The sequence below is a fragment of the Monodon monoceros genome, unplaced genomic scaffold, assembly GCF_005190385.1.
Source record: "Monodon monoceros isolate NGI ecotype Baffin Bay Population unplaced genomic scaffold, NGI_Narwhal_1 Super_Scaffold_3, whole genome shotgun sequence".
Lineage (NCBI taxonomy): Eukaryota > Metazoa > Chordata > Mammalia > Artiodactyla > Monodontidae > Monodon > Monodon monoceros.
This window is the reverse complement of record NW_021703780.1, coordinates 51,810,770-51,834,412: the sequence shown is the minus strand read 5'-3', so window position 1 is coordinate 51,834,412 and position 23,643 is coordinate 51,810,770. Positions and strand designations below refer to the sequence as shown.

Genomic DNA, 23,643 nt, shown 5'->3' with positions numbered 1-23,643 from the left:
AGCCCGCGAGCCACAACTAATGAAGCCCGTGCGCCTAGAGCCTGTGCTCCGCAACAAGAGAAGCCACTGCAATGAGAAGCCCGCGCACTGCAACGAAGAGTAGCCCCTGCTCGCCACAACCAGAGAAAGCCCGCATGCAGCAACAAAGATCCAATGCAGCCAAAAATTAAAAAAAAGAACAACTAAAAATAGAACTACCATACAACCCAGCAATCCCACTACTGGGCATATACCCTGAGAAAACCATAATTCAAAAAGAGTCATGTACCACCATGTTCATTGCAGCTCTATTTACAATAGCCAAGACATGGAAGCAACCTAAGTGTCCATCAACAGATGAATGGATAAAGAAGATGTGGCACATATATACAATGGAATATTACTCAGCCATAAAACGAAACAAAACTGAGTTATTTGTAGTGAGGTGGATGGACCTAGAGACTGTCATACAGAGTGAAGTCAGTCAGAAAGAAAAACAAATATCGTATGCTAACACATATATATGGAATCTAAAAAAAAGAAAATGGTTCTGAAGAACCTAGGGGCAGGACAGGAATAAAGACGCAGTAGACTTGAGGACACGGGGAGGGGGAAGGGTAACCTGGGACGAAGTGAGAGAGTGGCACGGACATATATACACTACCAAATGTAATAGAGATAGCTAGTAGGAAACAGCCACATAGCACAGGGAGATTAGCTCAGTGCTTTGTGACCACCTAGAGGTGGGATAGGGAGGGTGGGAGGAAGACACAAGAGGGAGGAGATATGGGGATATATGTATATGTATAGCTGATTCACTTTGTTATAAAGCAGAAACAAACACACCATTGTAAAGCAATGATACTCCAATAAAGATGTTAAAAAAAAAAAGTAATACCAGGGCGAGGCAAATCAGGTGGGCACATGAGTGAAGTCTATCAGGAAACTAAGGCTCAGATTCCCTGGTGGTGGACAGTGTGGGACTCTCCACACATCCTTAAATGAACTAGATTACAGTGTCCCACCCCAATACATCTGACAAAAGCCAACAACACAACCACTGCCTCCGCCTCAACCCACTGCCAGGCCTTTCTCCTCCTGCAGGAAGCCCTCCCAGTCAGCCCCAAGCTCTGAGTTGCAAAGCTGAAAGCGTGGTGCACTCACTGAAGTCTTGGGCAGTTCAAGGCTAGGGCTGTGAGGGAGGCATCCGTGAGGTTGCCGCAGCCAGACAGGCAGAGGGCCTGCAGCCGGTGGCAGCCCCTGCAAATCTGCACCACGCCTTCATCCGTAACGCGCTGGGGAGAACCAAAGCAGAAAGGAAAATCAGAAGGCACGGGCAACAGTGAAATGGGAGCCGCAGACAAATGGAGTCCCCTGTTAGTCAACTAGTTTAGGTTGCCAGTTACTAGCATTTTATCCTGATAATTTAATCAAAATAAGGTGAAGTACAGGGAAGACAGATATTTATGTTATTTCTGAACAGCTTTAAAATATTCAAGCATTACTAATGGAGAGTAAAATTTTTAAATTCCATTTTTCTACCCAGAATCGTTTGATTTTTTTTTCAGGAAATATTCATAAACTTGTGTTAAAAATCAGATTTGATGAACAGCTCATGAGACTTGCTTAAGTGACATTAATTTTTGGTTGAGTTTCTACATATTAATGCTTTAGATATCTACTATATAAATCATATACATGTATTTTTATATTGTCTGAAATGTTTTAGAAAATAGCAAAATTAAGTAAATCACTAAATTATTAATAAATGGCTTAGAATTCTATGAATTTAGCCATGAAGATTCAAATTAATCTTTATTTGAATATGCTGATTTATGCAGAAATAAACAGATACATTTATATCATACTTCAAGCCACCTGCCAGTGCTACCCTACATGCAATTCAAGGTCCTATTTTTGAACAGTGCAGCCCCATAAGGTCAATATTTGCCCAGAAGATAGTTTCTGCTTTACCTCCCACCATTAGGGACCTTAGGTTTATGATTCATTTACTAAATGCCAAATACAAGGGATTTCTCTTACTTTCCTCAAAATTGACATTCTCCTTGAGAAACCCAGTTGGCCATAGCAAGCACCCTCTCCAATTACCAATATTTACAATGGCAGTGAAGAAAAATCATCCTTCACAGGCTAATAATGCACTGATGAAAATCACACCTTGCTCTTGAATATGCCCTTTATATTTCAAAGCACTTTCATATCTGTTATTTCATTTTATCCACTGAGACACCATGAGAGGTGTCATCACCCCCAGTTTATAAGTAAAGACAAGACACTGAGACCTTACCAGGAACTGTTTCGGTTAGTGACTAGTTCACAGCATTCCTGATGTCTTAAAATAAACCAAGACCCTGATCTATGCTGTTTTTAGGGGAAGTGCCCATGGCTTTGTATTGGCCTTTTTGTTTAGATTGCTGTTCTTCCATCCTGTGGGAAACTGGGAGATCACATAAGGACACAGGATGTGACATAAGGGTGTGGCAATCCTCCCACCTGCCTGGGCTGCTTCCCAGCAGGGCCCCAGCAGGTTCCTGACGGAGGGAACAGGAACAGGAGGGAGCTCACGTAAAAGGCATGTTACTTACTGAGCAGGACTGTAGGTTGAGGCTCACAAGCTCATGGCAGTAATTCTGAATGTGTTTCAGAGCTTCGTCTTCTAGCTGAGTGAATGGAGAAAACAAAAAAGAGATGGAACCAGGTGAGGGGACAGTGGGGCACAGGTTCCATAATCACGTGCACACACCTAACATTAGATACATGTTAGACAAGCCAGGCCGTGAGGACTCCCGGTACCTGCGTGCAGCCCCTCAGCAGCAGGGCTCTCAGGCCGCGACAACCCCGCACCAGGGCCTCGATGCCATCCTTCGTGATCTGATCACACCATGACAGGTTCAGGTACTCCAGGTGCCGACAGCCCTCGCTGGAGAACAGGAAGCAAAGCCACACATGTGCAGTCCATCCCACGGAGGCTTTAGGACCAGCTCTGAGCTTAGCAGCCCACAAGCAGTTCAGGGGAGAGAGACCTCTGTAACCCGAGTCGCCCACTTCCTGCTCCAACGGGACCGTGAGAAAGGTTTCAGACACACCAAAATGCTCAGAGCTTTGGGTATTTCTCATGACCGCTAACAACAGGTACTCTTACCTGATCCCCTTTAAGGAGCTGTTTGTAATGGACACACAGGAAGTCAGATCCAGATGTTTCAGCTTGGAACAGAATCTGCTAAGGCTGTAACACGTGCTGAAAAAAATCAGATGCACTAAAGGTATTTTCAACCCCCTTTCTCTCCCCTCACTCTTCCCACGGCCAACCAGTCACCAAAGTAATTTCCACTACTTACCTGTCAGTGATTTTTGTGCACCCATTGAGGTTTAAATGTTCAATGTTTCTGCAGTTCTGTGCAAAGGTCCTAAAATGAGAAAACATTTTAAAACTCCCTGCAAGTTGCTAGGCAGCCACTAGAGGGCATGTATAACCATTTACATTTAGAACAATGCTCTTCAAAATTTTATTTTATTGTGGAAAGGATACTTAACGTGAGATCTACCCTCTTAACAAGTTTTTAAGTGTATAATATATAATTGTTGACTACAGCTACCAGTGTTCTTCAAACTCTGATGAGCACGTGAAACAACTGGGGTTCTTCTCATAGTGCAGAATCTGATGGTAGATCCAGGCAAATTGCTTGGTGGTCTGCATTTCTAAGAAGCTCCCGAGCGATACTAGTGCTGCTACTCTGGGGACACCACTTTGGAAAGCAAAGCCCTAGACTGACTACATATCAGTTGAAACTCTTCTTCACTCAGATTTTGGCAGTCATCTGAGAGTAGAGGTCTGGCTCCCTGTTCCTTCTCCTCTGTAGAAAAATCAGCTGGCAGCAAGGGGGCTTGAGTCTTGTGCCATGCTGTCACCTGGTTACCCCAGGGCCCTTCTGGAGAAGCCATCTCCGGCCACCGATAGGGTCAGTAATTGATCAGTACCAGGAACCATCATTTACTGGTGAGGACACTGAGCCATGAAGGGTGATGTCCTCAATGATTTGTGGGCTGGCAGCAAGGCCAGAGCAGAAAATTAAACACCCCTTACTCACCACTTATTCCTTAACATATTCAGCAAGGACTGGCTCAGGTCATCTGCATTTTCCTGAAATATGGCTTCTGCAGTATCTTATAGGATTGAATCCTGATGCTTCCATGCATACCCCTAAGTCTCCAAAACCTGGCCTCAAACCAGATGTCACTCTTACCTGTTACTTCCGCTCTGCTGCGGTACAGGGAAAGGGAACTCAGCTGGAGCCTGGTGGACTCCCTGAGCTGAGGATATGGAGCCAAAAGTCTGAGCAAGGCAATCAGAGGTATCAGAGAAGAGTACAAGAATGGAGAAAATGTCAGAGATCTGCAGAGCGTTCCCCTCAGGAATTCAGTAGAGTACTAGTCAGAGTGTGCATGTGAGGAAGTTACCTAAAGCCAGGGAAAGACTCAACAAGCAGCATTAGAGGGGAGAGCAGCCAGAGCTCACCCAGGGCCATGAATAGTAAGTACCCATTCCCACCAGACAACAGTGAAAAATGTCATAATTTGTGGGGCACTAGGTAGAGTACTGAGAAGCGTCTTGCTTCAGGAGTGGAGTACAATTATCCCTAGACTAACCACTGCTTTGGTCCAACCCAACAAATTAAAAAAAAAAAAAGATCTCAAAGGAACTATGTCCAAGTAACTCAACTGCATCTCAGAACAAAACTCAAGTATATTTATAGGAATACAAAAATATTCTGCACCCAAAGTAACATTCACAATGTCTGGCACTGAACAAAAAATTACCACCCATTCAAAGAAGAGGGAAAAATATATCCATAATGAGGAGGAAATTCAATCTATCAAAGCTGACCCAGAAACTAGAAATAGCAGACAAAGGCATTAAAAGTTATCATAACTATGTTCTGTAGAATACAGTTCTATGAAGCTACAGTGAAGATGTTACATTAAACATCTCATGTTTATTAAACATGTTATGTTTATTAAACACGTTATATAGAGACATGAAAGATATACAAAGATACAAATTAAACTTTTAAATATGAGAACCACAATGGCTGAGATGAAAATTTACTGGATGGGATTAACAGCAGATGAGACATTGAGGAAGAAAAGATTAGTGAACTTAAAGACACAGCAGGAGAAAGTATCCAAAATGAAATATGGAAAGAAAACAAGAAAAAAAGAACAGAGCATGAAAGAACTGTGGGACAGCTTCAAACAACCTAATGAACATGCAAGTGGAGTCCCTAAAGAATGGGAGAGTGGGGCGGGGGGGGGGAAAATCTGAAGAAATAAAGGTCAAAAGTTTTATGACAAGACAGTTATAAACCTACAAGTCCAAGAAACTCAAAAAATTCCAAGCACAAGAAACATGAAGGAAAATCCACCAAGGTATAGCTTAACCAAATTGGTCAAAACCAGTGACAGAAAAAACATTAAAAGCACCCAGAGAAAAAAGATATGCCTAATACAGAGGAATAAAATAAGGGTGATAGAAGATTTCTCACTGATAACAAAAAAGAAAACAGAGGAGTAGCATCTTTAAAATACTGAAAACAAAAAACTGTCAATACAGAATTCTATATTCAGCAAAAATATTTTTCAAAACTGAAGGGAAAATAAAGATTTTTTCAGGCATAAGTGCTGAAAAATTCATCAGATATGCAGTGCAAGAAATCTTTAAGAACATTCTCCAAGCAGAAAAAAAAAATGACATAAGAAAATTTGTGTCTACACAAAGAAATGAAGGATACTGGAAATAGTAACCACTTGAGTATAGAGAGCCAATTTTTTAATTATTTAAATCTCTTTAAAAATAATTGACTGTTGGGCTTCCCTGGTGGCGCAGTGGTTGAGAGTCCGCCTGCCGATGCAGGGGACACGGGTTCGTGCCCCAGTCCGGGAAGATCCCACATGCCGCGGAGCGGCTGGGCCCGTGAGCCATGACCGCTGAGCCTGCGCATCCGGAGCCTGTGCTCCGCAACGGGAGAGGCCACAACAGTGAGAGGCCCGCATACCGCAAAAAATAATAATAAAAAAATAATAATTGACTATTAAAACAAAAATACTAACAATCTAGTGTGGATTTCATACCATATTTGGAATTTTAAAGTGTATGGCAATAACAGCATGAAGGCTGAGCAAAGGAAAATGGAAGTAAGATGTAATATAATTTTAGGATTGACTAAAATCACTTTAAAATCTATAATATAAACTCAAAAATAACCACTAAGATTACAAAATAATGAGTTATAGCTACTACGCAAAAAAAAAAAAAGACATAAAATGTAATCATAAAAAATACTCAACCTATGGGCTTCCCTGGTGGTGCAGTCGTTGAGAGTCCACCTGCCAATGCAGGGGACACGGGTTTGAGCCCTGGTCCAGGAAGATCCCACATGCTGTGGAGCAACTAAGCCCATGCACAACTACTAAGCCTGTGCTCTAGAGCCTGCAAGCCACAACTACTGAGCCCACACACCATAACTACTGAAGTGTGTGCACCTAGAGCCCGTGCTCCACCAGAGAAGCCACCGCAGTGAGAAGCACATGCACTGCAATGAAGAGTAGCCCCCACTCGCTGCAACTAGAGAAAAGCCTGTGTGCAGCAATGAAGACCCAATGCAGCCAAAAATAATTAATTTTAAAATATATATATATATGTTACAAGAAGGAGCTTCCACATTAAGAAACTAGAAAAAAGAAGACATGAAACCCAAAATAAAGTAAATAATAGAGACCAGAGAAGAAATCAATGAAGTAGAAAACATTAAAAAAATGAAAAAAATCAATGACATCCAAAGCTGGTTCTTTGAGAATATCAATAAAATTAATAAACCCCTAGGTAGACTGACCAGGAAAAAAAGACAAAAATTACCAATATCAGAGAAATTTACTCATCTTTACTCTTTAAAAATTGGTATCAATGTCAGTAAAAAATTCAAAGAATATATATATTGCAATAGGTACTACACAATCATTGTGATTTTTATTAGACGTGGTAACTACTTTCATATAGTAAAAACAAAAAACCAAACAAAATTACCCAAATCAAGAATAAAGAGAGGAGCTTTCACTACAGATGTTACAGATATTAAAATGATAGTAAGAGGGTATTACTCACAACTTTATGCCAAAAGTTCTAGAACTTAGGTGAAATGGACAAAATCTTTGAAAGGTAAAAACTACACCAAAGCTTACTCAAGAAGGAATAGAAAACCTGGACAGTTCTATATATATTAGAAAAATAGAATTTGCAGTTAAAACCCTTTCACAAAAGAAACATGCAGGCCCAGCTGGCCTCAAAGGTGAATTCTACCAAACATTTAAGAAAAACAATACAAATTCTACATAAACTTTTCCAAAAAAAGTGAAGAGGAGAAAACACATTTCAACTCATTCTATAAGGCCAGTAGTACCTTGATACCTAAACCAGACAAAAATATCACAAGAAAAGTAAACCACAGAACAATATCCCTCACAAACACAGAGGTAAAAAATTTTAACAAAATTTTAGCAAACAGGATCCAACAACATGTTAAAAATACAGTACATGACAACTCAAGAGGGACTTATCTGAAGGGTGGAAGGTTGGTTTAACATTCAAACATCAACCAATGTAGGAAGAAGGGGGATCAAGATAGCAGAGTACGAGGATGTGGAGCTCATCTCCCCCCATGAACACATCAAAAATACGTCTACATGAGGAAAAATTCTCACAGAAAACGAACTAGAAACTGGCACAACTCCTAAACAACCAAAGCTGCAAGAAAAATCTCCATGTAACTGGGTAGGGCAAAAAAAAAGGCAGGGGGCACAGGGTAGGGGGAGGGCATCAGGTCGGGATCTGCACCCCCGGGAAGGATCTGAAAGGAAGAGAAAGTGTACACTGGTGGGCCCTTGCCCTGGGGAGGGAGCAAGTCGACTCACCATCTGGGCATCCCAGGCCTGGGGTCTTGCAAAAGAAGACAAGCCCCCTTGCTTGCTGGGAATCCACTGAGGCACAGAAGGGCTGGGGTAGCCTAGTCTCTACTTGTGAGGAGTGTGCACGTTCTGGCTTGCTAACAATCAGGGCGGAGAGAGCCTTGCACTGGCGGCTGCTGCCTTGCTGCACTTCCCAACCTGAAGCGGTGAACACCTCGGCCCTGCTCACTCCACGCCACAGCCTGGTGTGAGATCTGGGCAAGGATTCAGTCTCGCTATGCAGACACACACCTAGGGTGTGATCCAGGCAGAGCGGCAGAGGCCACTGTCAACATCCACACAGGGCAGCGGGTCTAGCTGCGGCAGACCCTGCGTGTGTGCACGCTGGGGAGCAGTACGAGCGAGCGTGTGCAGCAGCTAAGTGCCGCATCCCAGGCAGACAGGCCCCGGGCAGCAGGGCGCAGCATTTCATTCTCCAGCAAGAGCACTCTGACTCCACCCAAGGGCTCCACCTCTAGCTTAGCCCTAGACCTGGGGCAGGCAGGTCCCGTGAGAAGACTACCACAGAGGCAGCCCAGATCTCAGGTGGCAGCACAGCCACCTCAGTTCCTGCAGCCACAATGCCCTGGCCCCGAGCCCCAGCCTACTCCACACCATGGCCTTGCGCTAGATCTGGGATAAACACAACAGAGAAAGGGATGCAACCTTGGGCTGCTTCAGAGCGGGACCGCCGATGCCTACACAGGTGGTACACAGGTTTGCTGTGACCACACAGGCCTCACCTGCTTCAGCAATAAGCTCCTTTGGCGCAGGACATGCCCTCAAGGACAATGGAGCCTGATCAAGCCCGACCCTCAGAGCTTCTACTCCAACATCCGGGGAGCAGACCCTGCGCTCGACAGGGCAGTGACAATGCTGCAGCAAACAGAAAGCCCCGCCTCACATCCAGCACAAGCCCAATACACTACACCACCAAACACAGCCCCCAGCCGTGTTTGTACCCTATCAAGGGTATACCACCCAGCACACTGAGGAAAGATGTGGCTGGCATCCATACCAAAACCAGCCCTCACACCAAAAACACGGGACACAAACTGCCTACACACTGATGCTCCCACATAAAAACAGCCCTTCAAAACCACAGCAGATGTTTCTCCTAAACTCATAGAGACAAAGAAAGTTAAGTAAAATGAAAAAGCAGAGGAACTACTACCAATTAAACAGTGACAGAAATCTCCTGAAAGAACAAGTAATGTCTACTAGACCCCAAGTTCAAAAAGGAGATAATAAAAAAGACAAAGGAATCAAGAAGGATTAGCAATAGAAATATATAGCAAGGTCACTGTAACAAGGAACTAGAAACTATAAAGATGAACCACTCAAAAGTAGACAATTCAATTGCTGAGAAAAACCAATCTAGAAACAATGGAGAGCAGACTAAAAGACACAGAAGAATAAATAAGTGATCTGGAAAACAGAATAATGGAAATCACCCAATAGAAGAGCAGACAGAAAGACAAATGAAAAAAACTGAAAGCAACATACGAGATCTATGGGATAATATAAAGCATGTCAACCTACACATAATAGGGGTTCTGGAAGGAGAAAAGAAAGAGAGGGGGATGGAAAATGTATTTAAAGAAATTATGGGAGATTGGATCAAGATGTTGGAGGAGTAGGACATGGAGCTCACCTTCTCCCACAAATACATCTACATGTGGAACAGTTCTCACAGAACATCTACTGAACGCTGGCAGAAGACCTCAGACTTCCAAAAAGGCAAGAAACTCCCCATGTACCTAGGTAAGGCAAAAGAAAAATAAAAGACAGAGAGAAAAAATCGAGACGCGACCTGCACCCCTGGGAGGGAGCTGTGAAAGAAGAAAGGTTTCCACACACTGGGAAGTCCCTTCACTGAGATCAGCTGGGACAGAGGGGGAGCTTCAGAGCCTTGGAGAAGAACGCAGCAATTGGTTTGCAGAGGGCAAAGTGGAGAGAGACCTGCGCAGAAGGTCAGTGCCGCGCAGCACTCCCTGGCCTGAGACGCTCATCTGCTGGGGCAGGAGAGGCTGGGTGCAGAGGCTCAGGCTTCGGAGGTCAAACCTGGAGGAGAGGACTGGGGCTGGCTGCATGGAGACACCCTGAGGGGGCTAGGGTGTGGTGAGACACAACCAATGGAGTATGGGAGGAGGCCTGGGCCCACCAGAGAGGCAGGGCACAACTGTTGGGGGGCACTCAAAGGGCAGGCCACCATAGGAGGTTCTTTCTCCATGAGCTCCCTCAGGCAGCAGGGCACCACCTACACGAGCTCCAGGGGCTGGTGTGAGCCACCGCACTGCCATCTCAGACCCCAGAGGCAGGCGCAGACCGCCGCTGCCACAGAGGGTCCCGTGACCAGGCACCAACTCCTGCCCCCAACTCCCTGGGAGCAACCACGACCACCGCTGAGGGTACCACAACCCAGTGCCAACCACTGCCCTCCCCTCCCTAGGAGCGAATGCAGCCCGCCACCGCTGCCACCAAGGCTCCCGCGACCAAGAGCCAAGCACTGTCCCTGCCTTCCTGGAAGCATGAATGGAACATGCACCTGCACACCCCCTATCAAGGGGATAACAACCAGCACATGTGGAGAAAAGAGACAGCAAGCATCCAAACCAAAAACAGCCCTCACAGCAAAAAAATATTGAACCTACACAAGCTATGCAGGGATGCTCCTGCATATAAACAGCCCTCCGTGACTACAGTAGATAATTGTTTCTCCTGAACTCACAAAGTAAGAGAAATATAAGCAAAATGAAGGAGAGGAACGATTCCCAGTTAAAAGACCCAGAGAATTCCCCTGAAGGAACAAACAATGAAACAGACCTCTTCAGTCTAATAGATACTGAGTTCAAAAAGGAGCAAATGAAAATACTGAAGGAATCAAGAAAGGCCACTGACAGAAATGCACATTACTGTAAAAAGGAACTAGAAACTATGAGGAGGAGCCAAGAAAAATTAGAAAACTCATTTGCCAAGATGAAAACTGAGCTAAAGGCACTGAATGGCAGAATAAATAATGCAGAGGAAAGAATAAGTGATCTGGAAGATAGAATAATGGAAATTACCCAATCAACACAGCAGACAGCATGGGCTTCCCTGGTGGTGCAGTGGTTGAGAGTTCGCCTGCCGATGCAGGGGACACGGGTTTGTGCCCCAGTGCGGGAAGATCCTACATGCCGCGGAGCGGCTAGGCCCGTGAGCCATGGCCACTGAGCCTGCGCGTCCAGAGCCTGTGCTCCACAACGGGAGAGGCCACAACAGTGAGAGGCCCACGTACCACAAAAAAAAAAAGTGAGGGGATGGAAAAAGATATTTCATGCAAACGGAAATAACAAGCAAGAGGGAGTTACAATATTCATATCAGACAAAATAGACTTTAAAGCAAAGGCTATAAAGAAAAATAAGGAAGGACACTCCATGCTGATAAAAGGACCAACACAAGAAGAGGATTTTACACTCGTCAACATATATGCACCTAATATAGGAGCATACAAATACATAAAACAAATACTAACAGACATAAAAGGAGAAACTGACAGGAATTCAATAACAGTAGGAGACTTTAACACCCCACTCATATCAATGGACAGATCTTCTAGACAGAAAATCAATAAGGCAACAGAAGTCCCAAATGATACAACAGAACAGACAGACTTAATTGATATTTTCAGGACATTACATCCAAAAACAAACAAACAAACAAAAAACAGAACACATTCTTTTCAAGTGCATATGGACTGACCACATACTAAGGCACAAAACTAACCTCAACAGATTTAAGAGTATAGAAATTATTTCAAGGGACTTCCCTGGTGGCGCAGTGGTTAAGACTCCACGCTCCCAATGCAGGGGGCCTGGGTTCGATCACTGGTCCAGGAACTAGATCCCACATGCGTGGCGCAACTAAGAGTTTGCATGCTACAACTAAGGAGCCCATGTGCCGCAGCTAAGGAGCTGGTGAGCCACAACTAAGGAGTCCGCCTGCCACAACCAAATAAATAAATAAATAAATAAATGTATATTTAAAAAAAAAAAAAAAAAGACAAGCCTCTCACCCTTAAAAAAAAAATAAAAAAATTATTTCAAGACTCTTCTCTGACCACAATGGCATGAAACTAGAAATCGACCACAGGTTTCACTGTGACAAGGGGCACAAAACTTGTGGCCTTCCTATGAACAAATACCAAACATGTGTTCCCCTGCACCTCCATGTGGCTGCTGGGCAGGACCAGTGGGACAGGGCTCAATACTGGAAGAAAAGCTACAGTATTTAGTGGGGGAGTTTGCCACCTAGAGCCGTGGTTCATGTATGGGCAGGTCACGAGTGGTCTTATAAAGGCTTTGAACCTCTCTTTTCAAGGAGAAAGAAAAAAGAACAATAGATTCGAACTATATGCCGTTCTGGAAAAGGCAAAACTATGGAGACAATAAAAAGATCAACAGTCTCCAGGAGTTTGGGAGAAAGGGGAGATGAATACACAAAGCGTATAAGTTTTTATGAGCAGTGAAAATACTTTGAATGACATTATAATGATGGATATATGTCATTATACTTTTTGTCCAAAATAGAATGTGCAACATTATTCACTTCATTAAAGTGAACCCTAGGGTGAACTGTGGACTTTGGTGGGTATGATGTGTCAATGCAGTTCATCCCTGTTTTGTTTTGTTTTTTTTTAAAAAAGTACCACTCTGTTGATAATGGCTATGCATGTGAGGGGACTAGGTATATGGGGAATTTCTGTACCTTCCTGTCAACTTTGTTGTAAACCAAAACTGCGTTAAAAAAGTCTCAAAAAAAAAATTAACACTCAGGGTAGACCTTTTTGGCAAAACATTTCTTTCACTTTTAAGTATACATATTATATATGTATGTGTGTTTGTTGGATTGTGATGTAAAATGTATTTTTTAGATCAGAACAGTTTGCAGGCCACTGTAGTTAAATTATACTGGCAAATAAAGGCACAAATTAACCTCAAAAAAACAAAAAAAAGAAAGAAAAGAAATCAACCACAGGAAAAGAAATGAGAAAAAAATGATTACATGGAGACTAAACAACATGCTACTAAAAAACCAATGGATCAACGAGGAAATCAAAAAGGAAATTAAAATACCTTGAAACAAATGACAATAAAGACACAACCACACAAAATCTGTGGGATGCAGGAAAAGCAGTTATTAGAGGGAAATTCATAGAGATACAGGCCTTCCTCAAAAAACAAGAAAAATCTAAAATAAACAACCTAACCTACCACCTAAAAGAATTAGAAAAAGAAGAACAAACAAAACGTAAAGTCAGCAGAAAGAAGGAAATAATAAAGATCAGGGAGGAAATAAATAAAATATAGATTAAAAAATCAATAAAACCAAGAGCTGGTTCTTTGAATGGGTAAACAAAATTAACAAACCTCTGGCCAGGCTCACCAAGAAGAAAAGAGAGAGAACTCAAATAAACAAAATAACAAATGAAAAAGAAGAAAGCTCGACTGACACTTCAGAAGTACAAAAAACTCATAAGAGAATACTATGAACAATTATATGCCAACAAATTTGACAATCTAGAAGAAATGGACAACTTTCTAGAAACATACAGCCCATAAAAATTTAATCAAGAAGAAACAGATAATTTGAACAGACCAATCACTAGGACTGAAATAGAATCTGTAATAAAAAAAAACACCTCACTACAAAGGAAAGTCCAGGACCAGGTGGCTTCACAGGCAAATTCTACCAAACATACAAAGAAGAATTTATACCGATTCTTCTCAAACTCTTTGAAAAGATTTAAGAGGAGGGAACACTCCCAAAAACTTGTGATGAAGCCACCATCACCCTGATACCAAAACCAGACAAAGGTATCACCAAAAAAGAAAAAAATCCTCAACAAAATATTAGCAAACCGAATTTAACAACACATACAAAAAATCATACACCACAACCAAGTGGGATTCATCCCAAGTTCACAAGGATGGTTCAACATATGCAAATCAATCAATGTAATACACATTAACAACAACAAAAAAAATCAAAAACCACATGATCATCTCAACAGATGAGGAAAAAGCATTTGACAAAATTCAACATCGATTCATGATAAAAACTCTTACCAGGGGCTTCCCTGGTGGTGCAGTCGTTGAGAATCCGCCTGCCAGTGAAGGCGACACGGGTTTGATCCCTGGTCCGCCAAGATCCCACATGCCGCAGAGCAGCTAAGCCCATGCGCCACAACTACTGAGCCTGTGCTCTAGAGCCTGTGAGCCACAACTATTGAGCCCGCGTGCCACAACTACTGAAGCCCACGTGCCTTGAGCCCGTGCTCCACAATGAGAGAAGCCACCACAATGAGAAGCCCACGCACTGCAACAAAGAATACTCCCCGCTTGCCACAACTAGAGAAAGCCCGCGCACAGCAACAAAGACCCAACACAGCCAAAAATAAATAAATAAATAAATAAAAATTTTTAAAAACAAAACTCTTACCAAAGTGGATATACAAGGAACATATCTCAACATAATAAAAGCTATTTACGACAAACCCACAGCCAATATAATACTCAACAGTGAAAAGCTGATAGTCTTCCTGCTAAAATCTGGAACCAGGATGCCCACTCTCACCACTTCTATTCAGCATAGTAATGGAAGCCCTAGCCACAGCAATCAGACAAGAAGATGAAACAAAAAGTATCCAAATTCGAAGGGAAAAGGTAAAATTGTCACTATATGCAAATGACATGATACTATATATAGAAAACCCTAAAGACTCCACACAAAAACTACTAGATCTAATAAATGAATTCAGCAAAGTAGCAGGATACAACATTACCACTCAGAAATCGGTTGCATTTCTTTACACTAACAATGAAATATCAGAAAGGGAATGTAAAAAAAAAAAAATACCTTTTAAAATCACACCAAAAAAAAAAAAATACCTAGGAATAAATTTGACCAAGGAGGTGAAAGACTTATACACTGAGAACTATATAAAACTTATACACTGAGAACTATAAAACATAATAAAGAAAATTAAAGAGGATTCAAAGAAATGGAAGATATCCTATGTTCTCAGACTGGAAGAATAAATATTGTTAAAATGGCCATACTACCCAAAGCAATTTACAGATTTAATGCAATCCCTATCAAATTACCAATGACATTTTTCACAGAACTAGACAAATGATCCAAAAATTTATATGGAACCATAAAAGACCCAGAATTGCCAAAGCAATCCTGAGGGGGAAAGAAAAAAAAAAAAGCAGGAGGCATACCTCTCCCAGACTTCAGACTATACTACAAAGCTACAGTAATCAAAACAGCGTGGTACTGGTATAAAAACAGACATATGGATCAATGGAACAGAACACAGAAACCAGAAATAAATCCACACACCTATGGCCAATTAATCTTTGACAAAGGAGGCAAGAATATAAAATGTGAAAAAGCAAGTCTCTTCAGCAAGTGGTGCTGGGAAAGTTAGACAGGTGAACGTAAATCAATGAAGTTAGAACACACCCTCACACTATGCACAAAAATAAACTCAAAATGCCTTAAAGATTTAAACATAAGACATGACACCATAAAACTTCTGGCCAGGCTCACCAAGAGCATAAGCAAAACATTCTCTGACATAAATGTTTTCTTAGGTCAGTCTTGCAAGGCGATAGAAATAAAAACAAAAATAAACAAATGGGACTGAATCAAACTTACAAGCTTTAGCACAGCAAAAAAAAAAAAAAAAGACAACCTACAGAATGGGAGAAAATATTTGCAAATGATGCAATCATCAAGGGCTTAATCGGGACCAAAATATACAACAGCTCATACACTTAACAACAAAAAAAAACAAACAACCTAATCAAAAAATAGACAGTAGACCTTAACAGACATTTCTCCAAAGAAGACATACAGATGGCTAGCAGGCACATGAAAAGATGCTCAACATCACAAATTATTAGAGAAATGAAAATCAAAACTACAATGAGGTACCACCTCACACCAGTCAGAATGGCCATCATTAAAAAGTCTACAAATAACAAATGGTGTTATTTGTAGATAATGGTGGAGAGGGTCTGGAGAAAGGGAACCCTCTTACACTGTCGGTGGGAATGTAAGTTGGGGCAGCCACTATGGAAAACAGTACGGAGGTTCCTCAGAAAACTAAAAATCAAATTACCATATGATCCAGCAATCCTACTCCTGGGCATACCCACAGAAAACTATAATTCAAAAAGGCACATGCACCCCTATATTCATAGCAGCATTATTCACAATAGCCAAGACATGGAAACAACCTAAATGTCCATCAACAGATGAATGGCTAAAGAAGACATGGTACATATAGACAATGGACTACTACTCAGCCATAAAAAAGAATGAAATAATGCCATCTGCAGCAACATAGATGTAACTAGAGATTATCATACTAAGTGAAGTAAGTCAGAAAAACAAATACCATATGATATCACTTATATGTGGAATCTAAAATGTGGCACAAATGAACCTATCTATAAAACAGAAACAGACTCACAGACATAGAGATCAGACTTGTGGTTGCCAAGGGGGATGGGGAGAGGGAGAGGGATGGACTGGAAATGTGGGGTTGGTAGATGCAAACTATTACACTTAGAATGGATAAACAACAAGGTCCTACTGTATAGCACAGGGAACTATATCCAATCTCCTGAGATAAACCATAACAGAAAAGAATATTTTAAAAAAAGAAAAGAATATTAAAAAATATATATATATACATACATATATATGTATGTATAACTGAGTTACCTTGCTGTACAGCAGAGATTGGCACATTGTAAATCAACTATACTTCAATTAAAAAAAAGAAAGAAAGAAATTATGGCTGAAAACTTCCCAAACCTAAAGAAAGAAACAGATATCCAGAAAGCACAGAGGGTCCCAAACAAGATGAACCCAAAGAGACCCACACCAATACATATAATTAAAATGGCAAAAGTTAAACAGAGGATTCTAAAGATAGCAAGAGAAAAATAAAGAGTCACTTACAAAGGAACCCCCATAAGGCTATCAGTTGATTTCTAGCAGAAACATTGCAGGCCAGAAGGGAATGGCACGATATATTCAAAATCCTGAAAGGGAAAAACCTGCAACCTAGGATACTCTACTGACCAAGCTTATCATTTAGAATAGAAGGAGAGATACAGAATTTCCCAGACAGGCAAAAACTGAAAGAATTCACAATACTAAGCCTACTCTAAAAGAAATATTATAAAGGATCTTCTCTAAATAGAGAAGAAAGCTATACAAAAGAGAAAATCACAATAGAAAAGGCAAATATACAAAAAGATTGAAGATCACTTAAATAGATTAGTACATAGATTAAAAAACAATCAAAAAATTTTGCAGAAGCAATTATAAATACAATAGTAAAAGAATAAGCATGAAGATGTAAAATAGGACATCGAAATCACAAAATGTGGGGGAGGGGAGTATAAAAATGTAAATCTTGGGAATTCCCTGGCGGTCCAGTTGTTAGGACTCCACACTTCCAAGCCAGGGCGCACAGGTTCGATCCCTGGTCCAGGAACTAAGATCCCGCATGCTGCATGGCGCAGCCAAAAAAATTAAATTAAAATTAAAAAGTAAATCTTTTAGAATGTGTTTGAACTTGTATGACTATTAGTTTAAAGCAAGTAGATATAGTTATGGGTCAGCATACTTGAACTCCAGGGTAAACACAAATCAAAAATATACAGGAGATTCGGAAAAAAACAAAAAGAAAGGAACTCAAGCATGCTACAAAAGAAGAACATAAAACCACAAAAGAAATGAACAAAGAAGAACTACAAAAACTGGAAAACAGGAATTAAAATGGCAATAAATACATACCTATTAATAATTACTTTAAATGTCAATGGGCTAAATGCTCCAATCAAAAGACATACAGTGGCAGATTGGATAAAATGTAAGAACCTACAATACGCTGCCTACAAGAGACTCACTTCAGGGCAAAAGACACACACAGAGTGAAAGTGAGGGGATGGAAAAAGATATTTCATACAAATGGAAACGACAAGAAAGTGGGGGTAGCATACTCATTTCAAACAAAATAGACTTTAAAACAAAGGCCATAAAGAAAGACAAAGAAGGACATTATATAATGATAAAGGGTTCAATACAAGAAGATATTACACTCTTTAACATAAATGTACCCAACACAGGAGCACCTAAATACATAAAATACTAACTAACATAAGGGGAGAAATGGACCATAATACAATAATAGTAGGAGACTTTAACACCCCGGACATCAATGGACAGACCATCCAGACAGAAAATCAGTAAGGAAACAGAGGTCCTAAATGACACAACAGAACAGTAGAACTTAATTGATATCTACAGGATACTACACACACACACCCCCAAAGGAATACACATTCTTTTCAAGTGTGCATGGAATATTCTCTAGGACAGATTACATACTAGGTCACCAATAAAAACCTCAACAAATTTAAGAAGATAGAAATTATTTCAAGCATCTTTTCTGACCACAACCAGAAACTAGAAATCAACCACTGAAAGAAAAAATAAATGAACAAATACATGGAGATTAAATGACATGCTACTAAAAAAAGTGGGTCAACAATAAGATAAAGAAATCAGAAAATACCTTGAGACAAAAGAAAATGAAAGCACAACCTACAAAATCTATGCGACACAGCAAAAGCAGTTCTAAGAGGGAAGTTCATAGTGATATAGGCCTTCCTCAAGAAACAAAAAAAATCTCATATAAGCAAACTAAACTACCACCTAAAAGAATTTTTAAAAGAACAGACAAAAACCCAAAGCCAGGAGAAGGAAGGAAATAACAAAGATCAGAGAGGAAATAAATACAATACAGATTTTTTAAGAAATAGAAAAGATCAGGGACTTCCCTGGTGGTCCAGTGGTTAAGGCTCCACACTCCCAATGCAGGGGGCCTGGGTCTGATCCCTGGATGGGGAACTAGATCCCACATGCATGCCGCAACTAAGAGTCCGCATGCCGCAGCTAGGAGTCCGCATGCCACAACTAAGACCCAGCACAGCCAAAATAAATATAAATTTTTTTAAAAAGAGTTCTCATCACAAGGGAAAAAATTTTTTTAAGAAATAGAAAAGATCAATAAAACCAAGAGCTAGATTTTTGAGAAGATTTTTTAAAAATCAATAAAACTCTAGCCAGTCACCAAGAAGAAAAAGAGTGGACCCAAATAAACAAAATAAGAAATGAAAGAGGAGAAATAACAACTGATACCACATAAATATAAAAAATCATAAGAGAATACTATGAACAGTTAGATGCCAACAAATTCAACAACCTAGAAGAAATGGACAAGTTTCTTAAAATATAAAACCTGTCAAGACTGAGTCAAGAGACAGATAATTTGAACAGACCAATCACTAGAAATGAAATAGAACCTGTAATTTAAAACAACAACAACAACAAAACCTCCCTGTAAACTAAAGGCCAGGACTGGATGGCTTCACTGGGGAACTCTACCAAACATACAAAGAACTTATGCTGATCCTTCTCAAACTCTTCCAAAAGACAGAAGAGAACACTCCCAAAGTCATTCTATGCAGTCACCATCACCCTGATACTAAAACCAGACAAAGACACTACGCAAGAAAATTACAGGCCAGTATCTTTGATGAATATAGATGCAAAAATCCTCAACAAGATATTAGCGAACCAAATCCAACAACACATAAAAAGGATTATATACCATGATCAAGTTGGATTCATTCCAGAGTTACAAGGATGGTTCAACATATGCAAATCAATTAACGTGATACACCACATCAACAAAAGACAAAAGCCACATGATCATCTCAAAAGATGCAGAAAGAGCATTTGGCAAAATTCAGCATCGTTCATGATAAAACACTCTTACCAAAGTGGGTATACGGGGAACATATCTCAACAAAATAAAGACCATTTAGGACAAACCCACAGCCAGCATAATACTTAATGGTGAAAAGCTGAAAGACTTCTTGCTAAATTCAGGAACAAGACAAGGATGCCCACTCTCACTTCTACTCAACATAGTATTGGAAGTCCTAGCCACAGCAATGAGACAAGAAACAAAAGGTATCCAAATTGGAGTGGAAGAGGTAAAACCGTCACTATTTGCAGATGACATGATGCTCTATGTAGAGAAGCTTAAAGTCGCCACATAAAAACTATTAGAACTAATAAATGAATTCAGCAAGGTAGCAGGATACAAGATAAATATACAGAAATCTGCTGCATTTCTTTACACTAACAATGAAATACCAAAAAGAGAAAGTAAACTAAAAAAATTCCATTTAAAATTGCATCAAAAAAAAAAAAACCTAGGAATAAACTTGGCCAAGAAGGTGAAAAACCTGTACGCTGAAAACTATAAAACATTAATAAAGGAAACTGAAGATAATTCAAAGAAATGGAAAGATATCCCATGCTCTTGGATTGGAAGAATTAATACTGTTAAAATGGCCATACTACCCAAAGCAATCTACAGATTTAATGCAATCCCTATCAAAATACCCATGACATTTTTCACAGAACTAGAATAATCCTAAAAATTATATGGAACCACAAAAGACCCAGAATTGCCAAAGCAATCCTGAGGAAAAAGAACAATGCTGGAAGCAGAAGCATAACCCTTCCAGACTTCAGGCTATAGTACAGAGATACAGCAATCAAAACAGTGTGGTACTGGCACAAAAACAGACATAGAGATCACTGGAACAGAATAGAGAGCCCAGAAGTAAACCCATATACCCACAGTCAATTAATCTACGACAAAGGAGGCAAGCATATACAATGGGGAAAAGACACTCTCTTCAGCAAGTGGTGTTGGGAAGCTGGACAGCTGCATGTAAATCAGTGAAGTTAGAACACTCCCTCACACCATGCATAAAAATAAACTCAAAATGGCTTAAAGACTTAAATATAAGACATGACACCATAAAATTCCTAGAAAAGAGCATAGGCAAGACATTCTCTGACATAAACTGTAGCAATACTTTCTCAGATAATTTTCCCAAAGCAAAAGAAGTAAAAGCAGGGCTTCCCTGGTGGCGCAGTGGTTGAGAGTCTGCCTGCTGATACAGGGGACACGGGTTTGTGCCCCAGTCCAGGAAGATCCCACATGCCGCGGAGCGGCTAGGCCCGTGAGCCATGGCTGCTGAGCCTACGCGTCCGCAGCCTGTGCTCCGCAACGGGAGAGGCCACAACAGTTAGAGGCCCGCGTACCCCCCCCAAAAAAAAAAAAAAGTAAAAGCAAAAATAAACAAATAGGGCCTAATCAAACTTATAAGCTTTTGCATAGCAAAGGAAACCATGAACAAAACGAAAAAACCACCTATGGAATGGGTGAAAATTCGCAAACGATGTGACCAACAAGGGATTAATTTCCAAAATATACAAACAGCTCATACAATTCAATATTTAAAACAAAAACAAGGCTTCCCTGGTGGCACAGTGGTTGAGAGTCCGCCTGCTGATGCAGGGGACACGGGTTCGTGCCCTGATCCGGGAAGATCCCACATGCCGCGGAGCGGCTGGGCCCGTGAGCCATGGCCGCTGAGCCTGCGCGTCCGGAGCCTGTTGCTCCACAACGGGAGAGGCCACAACAGTGAGAGGCCCATGTACCACACAAAAAAAAAACAAAACAAACAAACATTGCAATCAAAAAATTCGCAAAAGACTTAAATAGGCATTTCTCCAAAGAAGACATATACATGGCCAAAAACCACATGGAAAGATGCTCACATCACTAATTATCAAAGAAATGCAAATCAAAACCTCAACGAGGTATCACCTCACAGTGGTCAGAATGGCCATAATAAAAAAGTCTACGAACAAGGAATGCTGGAGAGGGTATGGAGAAAAGGGAACCCTCCTACACTGTTGGTGGGAATGTAAATTGGTACAACCACTATGAAGAACAGTATAGAGGTTCCTTAAAAAACTAAAAATTGAGCTACCATATGGCCCAGTAATCCCACTCCTGGGCATATATCCAGAGAAAACCATAATTAGAAAAGATACATGGACCCCAATGTTCATGGCAGCACTATTTACAATAGCCAAGAAACGGAAGCAACGTAAATGTCCATCAACAGAGGAATGGATAAAGAAGATGTAGTACATATATACAATGACATATTACTCAGCCATAAAAATGAATGAAATAAGCCATTTGCAGCAACATGAATGGAGCTAGAGATTATCATACTAAGTGAAGTAAGACAGACAAAGACAAGTATCACATGGTATCACTCATATGTGGAATCTAACAAAAAAATGATACATGAACTTATTTACAAAACAGAAACAGACTCACAGATTTCAAAAACAAAGTTATGGTTACCAAAGGGGAAATGTGGAGAGGAGGGATAAATTAGAAGCTTGGGATTAACGTACACACACTACTATATATAAAATAGATAACCAACAAGGACCTACTATATAGCACAGGGAACTCTACTCATTATTCTGTAATAACCTATATGGGTAAAGAATCTGAAAAAGAATGAATATATGTATAACTCAATCACTTTGCTGTACACCTGAAACTAACACTATATTTAAACCAAATATACGCCAATAAAAATTTTTTTTAAAAGGCATTGAGGGCTTCCCTGGTGGCACAGTGGTTAAGAATCTGCTTGCCAATGCAGGGGACACGGATCCCACATGCCGCAGAGCAACTAAGCCTGTGCACCACAACTACTGAGCCTGCGAGCCACAACTACTGAAGCATGTGCTCCTAGAGCCCGTGCTCCACAACAAGAGAAGCCACTACAATGAGAAGCCCGTGCACCGCAACGAAGAGTAGCCCCCGCTTGCCGGGGCTCTCTGAATCATGATTCTGTGATTATGCTTATCATTATTTCTCACAGTAATCTGGCCTCACATATTAAAAATTTATATAGATATTAACATAGATTTCGGCTCTAAAATTTATGGTAAACCAATAACATTCTTAGCTTTACAGGATAGTTTTGTTATAGTTTCACTTTATAGGATAGTTTTTTCCTCATCTTGGCTCTATTCCAAGTGCCAAGATGAGAATGTGTTTCTTTGATATTCCTCACTGACAATCCATATCTTCACATTTGTTTTAGTTTCTTTAATGGAACCACTATTAGATTTATGTTCTCTATTACAAGTCGTCTTAGGACCTATTCGGTATATTTAAGCTTCCTGTTAATGCAGAATCAATCTGTTCCACTGGTTTACAAAGCTTTTGAAGTATCAGAAAATTCTGATGACCTGAATTGATTTTTAAAAAAAAAACCTGTGTTGCATAACACAGAGGGAATGTTTTGATCCTTAAAAGATATTGATATTATGAATTGATTTTCTTAGCAATGGTGCAGATGTTTCAATTACAAATTCTACTGTCTGAAATCACTGTACACTGCACATTCTTACTGGAGGTCTGTGACTGATTATACTGTGGTATGCTTAAGTCTCCAAGAGGCAGTCCGCTCCAAGATTCTAGGGGCAGTGCGTGTCCTAATTTAGCCAACCTCAAGCAATACAAGAGGCCACAAGGATAAAGACATAAAGGTATTAATTATGTCCTGTCTCCAGAAAAGCTCAAAGCACATGTCCTTAACAGTGGAGTGATA

General features: G+C 40.6%; 1 protein-coding gene and 1 pseudogene across 3 annotated transcripts in view; one reads left to right on the top strand and one right to left on the bottom strand.

The window, feature by feature from the left end:
* The window catches only part of FBXL2 (F-box and leucine rich repeat protein 2), a 79,808-nt gene that overhangs the window by 10,774 nt on the left and 45,391 nt on the right, over nucleotides 1-23,643 (bottom strand). For 2 of the 3 annotated variants that reach the window (XM_029242294.1, XM_029242297.1), the window contains 5 exons: nucleotides 3,339-3,407; nucleotides 3,143-3,238; nucleotides 2,794-2,920; nucleotides 2,586-2,660; nucleotides 1,144-1,274 (listed from right to left, as the gene is read on the bottom strand). In XM_029242294.1, the coding sequence (XP_029098127.1) occupies nucleotides 1,144-1,274; nucleotides 2,586-2,660; nucleotides 2,794-2,920; nucleotides 3,143-3,238; nucleotides 3,339-3,407 (498 nt within the window). The remainder of the gene's footprint in view (nucleotides 1-1,143; nucleotides 1,275-2,585; nucleotides 2,661-2,793; nucleotides 2,921-3,142; nucleotides 3,239-3,338; nucleotides 3,408-23,643) is intronic. The other variant, XM_029242295.1, reaches the window with a different exon arrangement.
* On the top strand, nucleotides 12,120-12,194 carry LOC114908201 (annotated as a pseudogene).